At 40.7% G+C, this 17,320-nt stretch overlaps 1 protein-coding gene across 1 annotated transcript; it reads left to right on the top strand.

Moving 5' to 3' along the window:
- The first annotated feature begins 2,119 nt into the window (after positions 1-2,119).
- On the top strand, positions 2,120-2,944 carry LOC129238233 (uncharacterized). Its single transcript, XM_054873277.1, has one exon. It carries the CDS (start codon positions 2,120-2,122, stop codon positions 2,942-2,944), a length of 825 nt encoding a protein of 274 aa, XP_054729252.1.
- The last annotated feature ends 14,376 nt before the right edge of the window (positions 2,945-17,320 follow it).

Raw genomic sequence — 17,320 nt, 5'->3', positions numbered from 1 at the left:
ACCATTTGCTTGGAAGTGCTTCGTGCGCGAACAACTTTTGTTGGATTTGGCTCATCTTGAAACACCCATACAGTCGACTGCTGTTTACTTTCGGGCTCATACGCGTAAATCCATGAATCATCACCTGTCACAATGTCATAGACGTGTTTCGAAGTCCCGCGATCGTATGTTTTGAGCATTTCCTTCGACCAATCGACACGAGCTTTTTTTTGAGCGATTGACAAATTGTGTGGGATCCAACGCGAACAAATTTTTTTGACAGTCAAATGTTTATGCAATATTGAATGTATGCTGGTCCCACTAATGCCAAAGATTGTCTCCATCTCACGATAGGTCACATGACGATCTTGCAATATCAGTTCGTGCACAGCATCAATGGTTTTTGGAACAACAACTGATTTTGGACGATCTTCACGAAATTCGTCTTGGAGTGAACTACGACCACGACTGAATTCACCATACCATCGATAAACACTGGTCCTTGATTGAGCTTCATCGCCAAAAAATGAATTAAGTTCATCCATGCAATGTTGCTGAGTTAATCCACGTCGAAAGTTGTAAAAAGTAATCGCACGAAAATGTTCACGATTTAATTCCATTTTTGGACCGAGATGAATCTTTTAAGTTACTGTAAACAACAAAAATAGCGCTGGTATTTCAAAACGTTCTGAGTACGTAAAAGCCAAAAAATGTCAAACTTTGCGATACAGCTGTCAGTTGCCAGATTGCAACACCAAGGTTGCCAAATCCTGTCAAATAAAAGGTACCCCTCGTATGTTAGTACTCTCAAAGCTTTTAATTAAGGGCTATCTTTTCTTCTTCTGACAGAGTTTTGTGACGATTTCCCCTTTTTTCAATGCATATTTATTCAGCTCTACGGGTTTTTCTATTCATTCAGCTCTTTCGTTTTTCATTTCTATGGCTCTTTGGCATTTTTCTTTCTTTTCTTAATTTTTTTCCTATTATTAGTGATGCAGCAGACGTGATCGCATCTTACGGAACTCTCCACTTTTTTTCATTGTTTTCGGATATCCTACCTTTGGTTTTTTCCCTTGCGAAGTCACATAGCCGTTTACCATTTTCTTTCGGCATCTATTTTATCGTTAAAGTCTCCCATTACAACAACAGTGTAGTATTTGCTTACTTTATTTACTATGTCTTCCAACGCAGAAGAGATCATGTTTTTATCATCTTCGTTTGCGTTCTCTGTTGGTGCGGGCGCCGACACTTGCGTTATATTATTAAACGCGCCTGTTATCAAAGCTTGCATAGCCTATCATAAAATGGTGCAAACCTCAAAAATTTGCTTTTTATTTCCGCAGTCATCCAAAAACCTACGCCGCTCCTTCCTATTTTGTTTTCCTTACCGTTGCAGAATAGTAATTAGATGTTATTTTTTCATCAAGATCCTTCCAACTAATTGCTTGTAAATCTAGCACATCCACTTTACATGCCAATAAATATATATGTGGCGGCTCCCACATTAAACAATTTATAAAATATATCGTTCTATATAATAATAATAGTAATAATAATAATAATAATAATAATTTATATAATAATTTTATTTACCCAACTGTTCACATAAAGGTTAATATTAAGTTCATTTGTATGTATTCAACTAAGGGTTAAGTTATCCTTCATTCTACTTTACATTATTATTCTAACATTACTATGCTATACTATGCTATCTCTCTTACTCCTACTATTTTAACAATGTACTTTACATATTGCCGAGATCCTGACGATCTCTCAAACCTATCATATATAATGTATGTAATGCGATGTAATAGAATCAATTGGATTTTCGTAGTCACGTCGACCAGACGTACGTAATAAAATACCGCGATTCCTACAATTGGTGACCCCGACAATAAAAAAAAACCGCAAGAAATTTAGCAGTTACCTTGGCGCAACCAACGGAAATAAAATCATCCCGTTACCAACCACAGGCCGTACCGCTAACTGGAACCGTCCTACAAGTCACGCCACATAACCTCCAAGACGCTACGACAACGCAGTGGCGAAGAAATTTTGGATTGCCATTTCGCACAGGAAGACTTTTACAAATATAATTAAACATTTTATTATTATTATTTTAACTTTTTTTTCCATCGAAATGCCAGCTGACGACGTAACACCACTCCTGCCCAAACCATCGATATTTTTGGACGATAACGTTGTCCCTGCGACAATTCGCGTTCCTAGCTTCAATCAAGACAGGCCGGGACTCTGGTTCGCGCAATTAGAATCCCAGTTCCGGAACCATAATATTAAAAACGAGGTCGACAAATTCCACCACACGATTCCGCTAATTGACACGCGCATAGCTGCCGATGCAGAGGATATTATTTTAAATCCACCTGCTCACAATCCCTACCAAAAATTAAAGACAGCGTTGGTTGGTTGTTATTCCAAATCAAGAGAAGTAAAACTCCTTCAGCTGCTGGACGGCGAGTGTCTCGGTGATAAGACACCCTCTCAACATCTTCGACACCTGCGTAGTCTAGTCCCAGACATTAATGAGGAAGTGCTAAGAGCAAGGTGGCTCTCACACCTGCCCGACCAAATGCGTGCATGCTTAGTTGCACAACGGTCAGCCGACCTACAAGAATTGGGTGAAGCCGCTGACCGCTTGCATGACGTACTCAGACCGTCCCCTGCCAGTCACGTAGCCGCAACATCATTCCCAAATACGCAAAGCGCCGTGTCTTCAGACGTAGAGCAACAACTGGCGCACATCACCAAATGCCTGCAGAAATTCTTGGACAGCCGACAAGTGAACGGACGAAGACGTTTTCCTTCACATAAGAACAGGAGCAGGTCAGTTTCCCCGGCAATTGCAGCCGGTAACATTTGCTGGTACCACAAGAAGTTCGGTAACCTCGCTGAAAAATGTGCACCGTATTGCAAACTAGCGGGAAACGAACCAGAGAGACGTTAGCGGCGGAAAGCGCCTCTCTTCCACCATCGTACCGCCTCTTCATTAAAGACCGATCCTCGTGCACCCAGTTTTTGGTGGACACGGGCTCCGAAGTCTCAGTTTACCCGCACAGAGGTAACACCACTACGAAGATGGCGACCGGTTATCAACTCATAGCAGCCAATGGAACGCCCATTAATACATTCGGTATTATAACACTTAATTTGAACACCGGTCTTCGCAGAGCGCTAACGTGGCGCTTCATAGTAGCAGACGTCTCGCGTCCAATTATAGGCGCCGATTTACTTACACATTACGGTCTTCTCGTAGATCTCAAAAACCAACGACTTATCGACGAAACCACTTGGCTACGCACTACAGGCACAACGAGGAGCGTTGATGTACAGTCAATTAAACTTCAACAGCCAAATAAATCATCAGAATTCTGGCAAGTGCTTGCCGAATTTCCTAAAGTTACACGCCCCGACGGCGCACCTACTCATATTTCACATACAACGCAACATCACATAAAAACAACTCCTGGTCCTCCAGTCAGTAGCCGCGCTCGTCGATTAGCTCCAGATCGTCTCAAAATTGCTAGAGCTGAATTTGATAAAATGATCAAATTGGGCATTGCAAGACCATCAGATAGCCCATGGGCATCTCCACTACATCTCGCACCCAAGAAGTTCGGCGAATGGCGTCCATGTGGCGATTATCGTCGTCTGAATGATCGTACTATACCAGATCGGTATCCAGTACGATGTCTTGAGGATTTTACCGCTAATTTACACGGTACCTCATGCTACTCAACCATCGACCTAATCCGAGCTTTTAACCAAATTCCCGTAGCTGAACAGGACGTAGAGAAAACGGCTATCATCACACCGTTTGGCCTTTTCGAGTTTCCATTTATGACATTCGGACTTCGAAATGCTGCGCAAACTTTCCAGCGTTTCATCGACGAGGTAACTCGTGACTTACCGTTCGTTTTCGCATACATCGATGACCTACTAGTGGCATCAGCAAGTGAAACTCAGCACAAGCAACACTTGCGAATCGTACTCCAGCGTCTTCAACGTTATGGACTAGTCATCAATGCATCAAAAACGCGTCTAGGTCTCAAAGAAGTAGAATTCCTCGGACATACTATATCCGCTCACGGTATAAAACCACTTGCAGATCGAGTCAAAGCAATCGTCGACTATCCTCGCCCTTCAACAATCACTAAGCTACGCAACTTTATAGGAAGAATAAATTTCTACCGTAAATTTATTAAGCATGCAGCGGACCTATTAGCTCCACTTAATAATTTACTCAAAGGTCCAAATATCAGCGGAAAAACTCCAATTAATTGGACCACATTGCTCGAAAACTCGTTTGCAGCATGTAAGAAGGCTCTCGCTAACGCAACACTTTTGGCACATCCTGATCACAACGCAGAGTGGGCTATATTCTCAGACGCATCCGAGTGTGGAATAGGTGCTGCTCTTCAACAGCGCAGTGGTGATCATTGGCAACCACTCGCCTTTTTCAGCCGCAAACTTGTACCATCTGTACAAAAACGTTCTACTTACGATCGCGAACTCAACGCAATTTATGAAGCAGTTCAATATTTCCGACACATTTTTGAAGGACGACACATCGTTATCCACACGGATCACAAACCAATAATGCACGCATTCAAACAGAAACCCGAACGTGCAGCACCATGGCAATTCCGACGACTCGAGTTTATAAGTCAATTCACTACCGACATACGGCACATATCCGGTTCGAACAATATCGTTGCTGACGCTTTATCTAGAGTCGATGCCATTCATGTAGCAGTCACATCCGAAGAAATCGCACGCGCTCAAACCAATGATGCAGATCTTCAGCAACTACTACAACAACGAAGCTCTAACACGTCACTAGAATTACGCAAGATCAGAAGTAACAACGGAGATGTTGCTGTCTACTGCGACATATCAACAGGAACAGCACGACCTTTCGTCCCACAACCTCTGAGGCGACAAATTTTCGACGCACTCCACTCGGTTTCACACCCAGGTCGCCGAGCTTCCAGGGGCCTCATAACAAGTAGATTCGTCTGGCCATCAGTCAACAAGGATTGCATAAGTTGGGCCAAAGCTTGCATTCAATGTCAGCGCAACAAAATTGCGCGTCACACAGTTTCACCGATCGCTATTTTTCAACCACCGTCACGCCGATTCGAGCACATCCACATAGACTTGGTGACACTCCCGTTGTCAAAAGGACACACCAAATGCCTCACAATTATGGACCGCTTCACTCGCTATCCAGCTGCCGCACCACTCATTGATGGCTCAGTACATCGAGTAGCACACGCGCTCATGCAAACATGGGTATCCTATTTTGGCGTCCCTCTTCGGATAACTACCGACCTCGAGTCAGATCTTTTCAAGAAACTCGCTGACCTCCTCGGCTTCAAACATCAAAGAACAACAAGTTACCACCCACAATCTAACGGACTTGTTGAACGTTTTCATCGTCAAGTGAAATCTTCACTTCTCTGCCACGGTGAGAGTTGGTACGATGCGCTCCCTGCAGTGCTCCTTGGACTACGTGCTGCGTTTAAGGAGGACATCAAAGCAACACCAGCAGAAATGGTTTTTGGTGAGCCAATACGACTACCAGGTGAATTTTTAGCACCATCAACTCAAAACATCGAAGCGCCTGAACTAGTTAAAACGCTCAGGAAAGCATTTCAAAACATAACGCCTATACCTGCTTCTCGACATAGAAAAGAAAAAATTTTTATTTCAAAAGAGCTCGAAAACTCATCGCATGTTTTCATCCGCAACGACAAAGTTAGACAATCTTTTTCATCGCCATATGATGGACCATTTCCTGTAGTAAAGCGTGATAACAAATTCTACAAAGTGCTTTTTCACGGAAAACCAACACAAATATCGATTGACCGGCTTAAACCAGCTTTCCTTTGTCCGGATGAAAGCGAACACCTGAACAGCAATCTACCAGGAAACAGCCAAAGTTCCAAAAACTATAACGATACCAATGCTAATCTTCCTACCATGAAACAAAGAAGCCAAAAAAGAGTACGCTTCCAGATTCCTTCGAAATAAAAAAATTTTCATTTCCATAAACATTTTTTTTTCACCGCAGGGGAGATATGTGGCGGCTCCCACATTAAACAATTTATAAAATATATCGTTCTATATAATAATAATAGTAATAATAATAATAATAATAATAATTTATATAATAATTTTATTTACCCAACTGTTCACATAAAGGTTAATATTAAGTTCATTTGTATGTATTCAACTAAGGGTTAAGTTATCCTTCATTCTACTTTACATTATTATTCTAACATTACTATGCTATACTATGCTATCTCTCTTACTCCTACTATTTTAACAATGTACTTTACATATTGCCGAGATCCTGACGATCTCTCAAACCTATCATATATAATGTATGTAATGCGATGTAATAGAATCAATTGGATTTTCGTAGTCACGTCGACCAGACGTACGTAATAAAATACCGCGATTCCTACATATATACATAATGTCCTTTAGCACCTGTTGGGGCGTAGGACCAAAACAAAATTATTGAAATCATTTCGATTGTGAGCAAAAAGTTTTAAGGAATTCCAAGTAGAGTTTGAGTTTAATAGATTTGTATCCACCATGCGTCGCCAGGAGGTCTTTGGTCTTCCATGGTTCCTTGCATCTTGAGGATTCAACCACCGAGCAGCCCTGCAAACTTCGCTGGTATCTTTGCGCAAAGTGTGACCAACCAAATCGTCGAAAAAAGCAAATCCTGGTTTGATATAACACGAGGCTAAGCACGCGTCGACGAAAGATTGCAGCCTTCGGATGAGCACGGAAGTAGGCAGCCAGGATTCGCGGCCATATAACAACACCGATTTTACGGAAGAATTGAAGATTCGTAGTTTATTTTTGACTGATATGGAATTTGAAACCCAATATCTCGTGCAACTGTGAAAATACTGCGCGAGCTTTGTTGATACCGTGTGCTTGCTGATACATGCCAAGAGCGCTATAGAAATCTCATTAATTTTGCGAGGGTCCAAGTTTCCAATCTCTTTTCCGATTTCGATTTGAAAAAACTTCAACATTTTTGAGTTCGTTCCGAAACTTTCAAGACAAGATTGTACCACTGAGTGAGTTTTCGGCCTAACTTCAGCTAGGAATTGATTAATTCAATAGATATTCCACAAAGATAACTTTTCCTTTATAGATTAAGAGCAATCCGAACTATAAACTATAATTTAGTCAGATCCACCTATCATCTAAAATCAACACCAAAATACTGCTTTAGCCACCGAATTCGACTGGCCCGAAGTGACTTTTTCCAATTCTCACAACTGGAAAAGAAAGGAAGTAGATCTTCTAAGCCTGACGATAAGGACGAGCATCGCTGGAAGAGCTCTAGGCCTTACTCAAAGCCTTTAACCGAAGTGAACTACTTTGAAGGAGACAAAATACAAATTGATGAGTAAAAAAATATTTGTCGAGAGAAATTAGATGCCACCTTTTATTTAAGCTACCCTTGTATACGCATTTCTCCTCCCATAGAATTACAGAAACTACTCAACGCAATGAAATTTACTGTCGCGTCCATTCCCTCGTCATCGGATGTTTGATAGCTGCTCAATTACATGTTTTATTACCCAATCAAAATGGCTGCTCTAGGTTTTTGATTTCCTTGCTATGGGTTGCGTGTGCCTTGTCACACATAAAAGTATTCAGAAGAACTGCAGCACGAGAATTTGTACGCGTAACATTTCGGCGACTTTTTGACGTCGTGCTGGTCACACGTCATTTGATTGCAAAACTGTTGTTATGGCTAACGCCACCGGCAAAGAGGTGTTCGTTGAAATGGCTGACAAAAAGCAAACGAATGTGAGTAAGAGAAGGATCCGGAAAATGCATAAGCGCCGGACGCTTTGCAGTTTCGTATTAGTAGGCGCCCAAAAGCCGGTCGGCGGATAGCTGCCAGTTGTGAGATGACCGTACAAGTTTAATGGAGTGGAACGGCATTATTTTGTTGTAGACTTTTATTGGCCGATACAAATTTGTGATTTAATGTGTTTTGTGCGTATTTTATTCACGTTCTTGACGCAAAGTTTAAGCTGTAAACCGATTGCGTATACGCAATGGTGTGCCATATGAGTTTTTACTGGGTTAAGAGTTTTTCCTGGGTAAAGAATTTTGAAATGCGCAGTATGTAAATAGAAATTGGTGATTTGCCAATTTATTTTGAGCTACCCATTTATTCCTTTTTTCAAGGCAAAAGCCTAAGTACTTCGCTATATTCGAATTACAAAAATTTTGTTGCTGTATGAAGCATCATAGCCATTGTAGTTAATCATAGTAAAGCGCTTTTGAAATGCAATGTAAACAAGAATACAAAAGTAGGCAAATGTATAGTAACTTCAAACAATGGAAAATCAGAGGATTTAGTTGTGTAAAAGCAAAGGGAAATCGAAGAAAAGCGCAACAGTATGTAGCTTTGCAAGAGGAGCTGCAGCAACAGCCCCTGACTTCTGCTTTGCAGTGGAATTCCTATGGAGACCTCTGAGAAGAAGTGAGACTACTAAACAGCTACTGAGAATTGGAAACGATGCCATGCAGAATAGGGGATAATTTAAGGTTACTAGCAGGTAGCTGAGGAGGTTAGTGTAAACTGGGAAGGTTCCTTACAAACGCTGCCGATTTTGTAGAATGAGCACCGGGACTTTAGAGCACATGCCTCAAGCAGCAGAATTATACTACACAGCTCACTAAGGCAGGATCTAAAGCACTTGTGTTCGCTATCAACGGACAATCTGTTATAGTTTGTGAGGCAGTTTGGTCGAGCTGAGGTAGAGTAGGCAGAGTCAGTGCACATAAGGTAGGGAAAAAAGTCTTCAATTTTCACCCTAGTTTGAAAGCTGGCTTTGAGAAGATTTCGGGGCCATAAAAATTGTCATTCTTGGCGAGTCCTAGAATTGAGTTTTTCTTCTTGGTTCTGCAGTAGGGGCTAGTTGGACTCCGATAACAGCCTTCGGGGGTTGAGAGTTTAAGAAGGTGGTGATTAATGTTACTTAATGTCTGTCTACATACTGGCTGGTCCAGTAGTGGCAGTTGTGTTTGGTCTTGGATGTCGTCGGTGCAGTCAAACAAATGTCTCTTGATTCACCTGGGAGGTAGCCCAGGCTCTAGTAAATGTCAGCAGGGGCGATTCCTACAGTAACTCCCAATCAGAAACTGCTTGCTGATAATTTTACTGTAATCCTTGACCGGTTGCATGGGAGCCTCGTTTTGCAGTAGCTGCTGGATACATCAGAAGCTATCCCTTGGCTGTGTTAATAGCAGTATTTTGATAGGTCTTTGAGCTTTGTTCACTGAACAGACCGGTCAATTGCTTTAAATGTCGGCAGCAACATTTCTTTGTCTTTGCTTCAAATGCTGCCGGCTTGCAACAAGATTTTGAATCTCAAAATTGCGGATGTCAGGTCCCCAATTATGAGGTCGTTAGCGGTCGGTATTAATGTCTCACCTACTTTCACCTCTAACTACAGTTTGGTCTCCTCCTGGTAAAGAGGATCGCCGTGGATTTAGTGGCCGAAAGCTGAAGATGTTTTACAGTGAAAAAGCGAGAAAGGTTGTGGAAATAAAAGTGTACTTGGAAACACAAGTCATCTACGTTATTTCCGGATGTCATCATTGAACAATCGTCAACATAGGGGGCCAATGAAACTCCCTCTGGTGGTTGGGGGAGCTCCTCAGTTTTGAGCTGAGGTCTTGAAAATGAAATCAATGCCGAACACACAGATAGTTCAGGTAACCCAATTTCAGTTCCGGTGGGAGGGTGAACTTTTAGATATCAGCAAGTAGCGTGAAGTGGCTGACTGTGTCGAAAGCCTTCGACAGGTTCAACGCTACTATTACAGTCCTCCGCTAGGGGCGCTCTTATTTATGCCTGCGGTTGACCTTGAAGCGTAAAGATCCTTTTTCAGACCAAAATCTGTCGCACAGTAAACTAGCCCGGCCTAGTTCGCTGAACATTACCCCTCATTCTCTTTCTTCTTATCTATGTTCGTATCAGTGTTTTAAATAGTACTCGAACCAGAATAAAAGCGATTTACAGTATGTGAATTGATTAGACAGCTCCTTAAAAACTGGGCAGCCTGCCTCGTAAAAGAGGATTCGCTGCTGATACTATTTTTGTGTTCACTTTAGTAATATACTGGTGATTTGAAGGTGTATATGTGAGGTCCCGATCGTAGTAGTTGACATTCGTTTGAAGCGTAAAGATCCTTTTTTATCTGATGCCATCTACGTTCGTCCCGAAAAAACAGCATTTGCAGGAAGTCATGCTTCATTATTACCTTTTAAAGTGCAACTGAAACGTGCCGTACATTAACCAATATTTATGCTAATCACCAAAACAATAACCAATATTATGCTACTTCATCAAATATAACTTGTAAAGAGTGGTTTCGATGCTTCCAAAGCGGCAATTTCGACGTGAGTGATAGAGATCGCGAAGGGGCACCGAAAAAATTCAAAGATACTCAACTACAACAATTATTTGATGAAGACACATATCCAACCCTGGATGATATGTGATGATGAAGAGTTGGTTGTTAACAGATCAACCGTCGGTAAACGTTTGCATCCGATGGGAATGGTCCAGCAAGCAGAAAGTAGGTAACTGGTGACGTGTGAGATGCTTTTTGAATGGCAGAAAAAATTAGGTTTTCTGCATCGCATCGTTACTGGCGATGAAAACTAGATCTATTACGATAAGCGTCGAAAATGTTGGAGCCTGCCAGGTGCACCAGGTACAACGGCAGCGAAAAAAAAGTTCATGCTTCAAAGGTTATATGGTGCATCTGGTGGGATCAGAAGGGTGTCCTCTATTACTTCTTGCTTCTTAATCTATCTGAAACTATCACTGGCGATCGTTAGCGACTGCAGCGAAAGCGTTTGAGTTGAGCACTCAAAGAAAAGCTGCCGGAATGGGACGTTAGACATAACAAACTGATTTTGCTGCATGGCAACGCCAGGCCACACACTACTAAATCGGTCCAGAAATATTTAGACGGACTGAATTCGGAAATCTTGCCCCACCAGCCGTATTTTCCAGACATTGCACCTTCGAATTACCATCTGTTTCGATCAGTGTAGTCAGCCCTTATTGGAGAGAGGTTCACTTATAATGAGAGCATCGCATACTGGCTCAATGAATGGATCAAGTCAAAAGTACTCGAATTTTCATGTTGATATTTAATTGTTTAAATAATTCGTAACTTTAGCTAAGAATGGGCGGAAACTTATTCCCATGCCCAATATTTATTGTCGGAACGCTCGTTGGCTGTTAATAACTCATTGTGCCCGAAGCAGTTGTGCAAATTAGGTTGAATAAGGTGTGTACATCGCTTAAGTGGCCTGGGAGAAGAAATCACCCTTACTTTCTTTTAATTGTACTTCCATGATTGTCGATCATGGATCAATCTTATGGAAGATAATACTTTTTCGAACCACTTTACGCAGTTGCTATAAACAGCGATCAAATCAGTAGGTTGCAGTGTGAATTTAATTAATTCGTCATAACTTCAAAATATAAAAACTATATTTTTTTTTGACCAAATTAGTAAATGGTTTTAAAGAAAACTACGAAATTCGCATTTTTTCAACGAACATTTTTAACAAAGTACATTTTCTAAAGAAGAATTTGGGTTAGCTAGTGTTACAGGCGCCTTTCAAATGAAAGATCCAATTAGTGCAACACTGCGTATACGCAACCGCCTAAGGTGCATGCATATGCCAAAATATTTGCTGCAAACAGAACTGAAGAATATTAACAAAGGGAGCAAAAGGGGACGCCACCCAATTTAAATTAACTGTATTCCGTTAAGCTTACATTATCGCATAGCCCCAAATACGAGTGCCCAGGAGCACCATGTCGTATACGCAGCTTTCATTTGCAGAGCTCAGATAATTAAGGCATAGCAGAGAAACAAAGTTATAATAAGTGAATTACAAATACATACAACAACTAAACAATGGGGAAAAGTGCGTAAAAGAAAAAATAGGAATAAAACAAAAAAAGCGAGTGAAGAAAATGAAAACTTCTCTATGATGATTTTCCTGAAAATTCAAACAACACTTTCAACTCAATGCAACACAATGCCTGGGAATTGAATATTCATTTGCTCAGTGCATTGCTAACGAAGACTGAATGCAATAAAAATCAAAAAAGAAAAGTATGCACTACAACAAATTCTCCACAGACAAAGAACAAACAACAAACAACACAATTGAATGGCACTCCATAATTTGACAGCTGACTAGTTGTTTCCGCTACGGTTGGAGATACGTACATATTTCCTAGAAAGCCAGAGGAGTTTGCTCGCTTGTGTATAGATCTATGGCACAGCTTCACTGTGGGCGCCCTCAAGGAAGTTTCAATTAAAAACTTTTCAAACTAAAATTTTCCTTACCAACTAATACAAACAGACATAGCACACAAGTATTTATACAAATACGCGGCAAGCAATAACTCATATTTGGCATGGCTGGCTGTGATGCAAAGCACACAATACAGCACAATTAAATTCTATTTTGTTTGCATTACAAATAAAATGTTCATGGTTTTTATTTGCGCCAAGACACGCACACACACGCGCACACACCTACATTCGTGTATATGCATAAGTATGTAGCTCGCCGTCTATGTAGTGTGCGCATGTATATGTGAAACCTAAAGACGTTTCTAGCGATTGAAGTTTAGCTGTTGGCAACTCTGGGTGCGAATACAGCTGGCATGGCAGTAAACTTCATCATCACCATTGCCATAATCAGCTACGTCACTAAAGGCTTCTACATCATAATCAGCTTCTTCAGCATTTGCAGCCTTCATCTCGGTCTGCATCGACTTAATTTACGTACTTACTTGGTTAAGCAGGTTCTCGGCTTTGCTGCGCTTTCCCAATTCCCATTTTCCATAAATGTCAAATATTTGACAGCTGCTGCGACGAAATTCTCGCTTATACCCGCTACTACTTACGAAGGCTGCTTGTCACCTATTTCACACTTTATTTAATTTTATTTTACTCCTTAGAAGTATTTTATCACTCATCATCCGCTCTTTTTCTACACCAGCAGCACTGCTGCTTTCTTTGCATTTGTGCTATATATGTTGTGTATGTGTGTGTGTGTGTGCTTGGATGAGAGTGTGTGTGTGTGTATGTTGCTGTGCGCTATTATAAAATTCAGCCTCTAGCGCGCGCTTTCTTTGCTTTTCCCTTCAGTTGTACAAATTTAATTGAAAAGTCTATTCAATTTTGCTTCGTCCCCAAGCCAATAGCTTTTTCCGGATACTCTGCTGAATTTCATTATTATCGACATTTCATTCGAAATTCAGCAAAATTCTGCGAGACACAACAACAAGCGTTAGCGAAGCAACTATTGATTTTAAATTCAATGCTTTCTTCAGTTTTGTTTTTTTTAAGTGCGCCTGGCCGCCGCAAGCAAAATCAATCAACGCCATTAAAAATAGACAACCAACTCTTCAAAAAGCTGCTAAATTCACTAGAGCTCTCATCTCGTTTTATGTGTATTTCAGGCACTTTAAAAACTTTTTCTACATTTTTTTTATTTCAAGTGCAATTTTATGTATTAAAATTTTCAAAAAAAAAACTTTCTCTAGTATACAATCACCTCCACAAAATGTTGCTCATACGCCCCGTAGTACATACGTACACGCTTGTCACGTTTTTATGTTTATCCCACTACACTCAAATTCCAACTTTATCTGCTTAACTTCACTGTAGTAGTTTGTACTGCACCTCCATTCCGATAGTGAACAGATTTTTTTCGTTGTCATCGCATGCAATTACTTCATAATAAGAATTTTCTTAAAATAGAAATAAAAATAAACTTATATTTCAAAATCTTTGTTGCTTTCCTTGTGCGCGCGAATAAAACTTTTCCATGGATTTCATGGTAAATCTATACACAATTCAGTGCGTGTAGGTGTGTGGGCGGCTCACTGATTTGATTTTGATTATTGAAAAGTACTGAAGTTTGTGTGTAAATTTTTTATCTCTTCTAGAGAATTTCACAAGTGAATAAGTTTTTTTTATGCAAATTTGTACGCATTATTATTTTAATGCGAAAAGTTTCAAGCTCACTGAGGGAGGTAATATTGAGCACAAGCAAAAATTTTAAATTATTAAATCTATTTACCTGGGTCTCGTTAAGCAACTCGATGCTTGGGCTGTGTTCAACGCACAAGTTGAAAGTGATTTTTTAACACCAAGAATCAATATTCATGTTGCAACAACTTTTCACTCATGGGTTTTGACCCATATTTACACATATTTTTAAGGTACTTTCTCGCTCGTAATATTCAGCTTGGATTGAGAACTTTCTACTGCTTTATGACTTGAAAAATGACTATGAGGATAACAATTAAAACACAATGTAAGCAGATCCACTTAAAGATGTTGCTGTTATATGTATAAGCGCTTGTCGCATACCCAACATGCTTACTCTAAGGGTAGATCAGTGAAATCTGCCCTGCACACAATTGTTAACGATATTGAGGAGTCCCTATATCAGAAAGAACTCGCAGTCGGCGCCTTCCACGACATTGAGGGGGCTTTTAATAATGTTCTCCCGGAAGCAACCACTAAGTCTCTGGGTAGGCTGGGGGTTGGAGCCGACATTTCCAGATTTATTTACTGAATGCTTAGCGACAGAACGGTCGTGGCAGAGTGGGGTGGCATCTCTCTCCGCCGGCAGGTGAGCAGGGACACGCCTGTTCTCTCACCATTTCTCTGGATCATTGTTATCAATAACTTGCTGGAGGAGCTGGTGAGGAGGGGCTGTAGGGTGATTGCCTACGCGAATGACGTGGCACTAATTGTTAGAGGAAAGTTTATAAATACTCTGTACGATTTAATGCAGGGGTATCTGAACGTAGTCGTTCGATGGGCAGCAAACTTCGGCTTATCGGTGAATCCTCTTAAGACGGAGCTCGTCCTTTTCACGAGGAAATATAAAATACCCGGAGCTCAACTCCCCTCGATGGAGGGCGCTCCGTTGGTGCTTTCTGACAAGGTGAAGTTCCTAGGTCTTATCCTTGACAGTAAGTTAACGTGGAAGCCCAACATTGAGGAGAGAGTAAGAAAGGCAACAATAGCCTTGTATGGATGCAAGGGCGCAATTGGCAAAAGATGGGGCCGCTCGCCTAGAGTTGTATTTTGGCTCTATAATACCATAATAAAGCCGATCAATAATAGCCAATTATATGGAGTCGTTGTCTGATGGAACTCACTGGAGAGGACGACATCAGTTCAAAAGCTTGAGAGAGTTCAAAGGTCTGCACTCATTGGAATCAGTGGGGCGCTTCGAACTACCCCTACTCTAGCGCTTAATGTAATGTTAAATGTGGTACATGTAGACATTGCAGACAGAATTGCCGCTGCTCGTACCGCAATAAGACTGAAGGGCTTGGACTAGAAGCTCAATCTCACATATGGGCACTCAAGCATCCCCAGATGCTTTGAGTTCAGCCCCTCGTCGACGGATCAGTGTGTGCCCTAGTTTAGTCCAAGCGGAACTTTCCCCACCCATATTACATCAAGGGGGGAGTGGACCGAGGACAACACTTGGGGACATGGCCTGGTTAACCTGTTCGTGGATGGCTCGAAGTTGGACGGTAGGGTTGGAGGAGGAGTATTCTGTAAAAAGCTCCCCATCAAACTCAAATTCAGGTTACCGGATCCCTGCAGTGTATAGTATAGGTAGGTAGGTAGTCAGTTGACACACCTAGGCCTGCTATAGGCCCTCTTGATACCACCAGGGCTGTTCCCTCTCCTCACTCCACATTATCCTCATTGAACCACCCTATGGCTTTAATACATCCAGCAAGACTCGCTATTTTTATATTGCCTACTTCTACCAAGCTATTCAGGGAACTTTTTCCTAAAATATTGAACCTTCTTCTATCCAGAGCCATGCAGCCGCATGGAAAGTGTTCTATAGTCTATTTTTTCTTCAATGTCGTTACAGCTTCTGCAATAGTTGTTATAGGGTGCTCCTATTCTACTGGCATGCCTGCCAATCAGACAATGCCCTGTTAGGACCCCGAGAAGATTTCTCATGTTCTTCCTGTTCGTGTTCTTCATGTTTCAACAGTCGGCTTGTGCGGCTCCTGTTCCATTCTACCCACGTCATTCTACTGGTAGCACAGGCCAGGAGCTGAGTTCATAGCCTCTTGACCGATCTGATAGTGTGCTTGTCTATAAGCATACTAGCGGACCCTCTGCCTGCTTCGCTAGGCATATCAAAATTAAGAATGAATAATGAACACTCGATTTAAATTCACACTATGTGCATTTATTCTTTTTTTACAATATAAAATTAATGTTGATTTTAAACTTAAACTAACGCAAAGCCTTTTCGTAAACTACATTTTTTGTTTTGCCCTGAGTTGTGGTATAAATAAACAGAACTGATGGTTTTCCTACACGTGAACATGATACATATAATTGTCCGTGGGAGAAGCATGGATATTCTAAGTCAATTCCGCATAATTCCAGCGATTGTCCTTGTGCTTTGTTTATTGTGTTTGTTTTAATCTATCTTGCTCATTACGTTGCATAGGTTCTTCAGGTGAATGGCCTGAACGTGATCTGGCCATACGTTCCCTTTGATGTTGGTGTTGAATTTCTCGCTCTTCTTGTGATTGATTTTGCCTTTCATTTGATCTATTTTGCGTTCTACGCGACCGACGACCAATATCATTTATTCGCGGGCGCGGCATTTCTAAAATAAAGCGATGAAAATATAAGTAATATAATTTTCTTTTTTCTATTGTTGAAATTAAATTTCTAATTCTTTTGGCCGCATAAGTTGATTTCAAATTAGTTAAAACAAAATAATTGAAGAGTAATGAATTTAATCAAAAAAACATGAAAAACACACAATGTGCATTACAATCGCTAACAACAACAACGAAACCACCGTTTTTTTTATTTTCACTGATTATTAAAATTTTACGCACAATATATTTTATTTTTATAAATTTTTTCCCAAAAAAAAAAACACAACAATGAAAAACGTACTTTAAAATTCTTGACCACTCAACAAATGGTTTTGATACAGCTGATTATGTTGACCTCAGTATATCCAGTAAACAAACTGTGGTGAAAGTACTTTATAAGGACCAAGTTTATAGTGGTGAAGTTTTAAGTACAACACAATTTTCCGTACGCAATTTGGCAAAAATAGTAATCTTTAGAAATCATAAAAAAAAAGTTGCAAATTTTAGAGAAATTTCTAAAAGAAAAACTAATACATGCATTTACTTGAATACGTAAAC

This window comes from Anastrepha obliqua, chromosome 1 (genome assembly GCF_027943255.1).
Source record: "Anastrepha obliqua isolate idAnaObli1 chromosome 1, idAnaObli1_1.0, whole genome shotgun sequence".
Lineage (NCBI taxonomy): Eukaryota > Metazoa > Arthropoda > Insecta > Diptera > Tephritidae > Anastrepha > Anastrepha obliqua.
The sequence above is the reverse complement of the archived record's forward strand: the minus strand, read 5'-3'. Positions and strand labels throughout refer to the sequence as shown.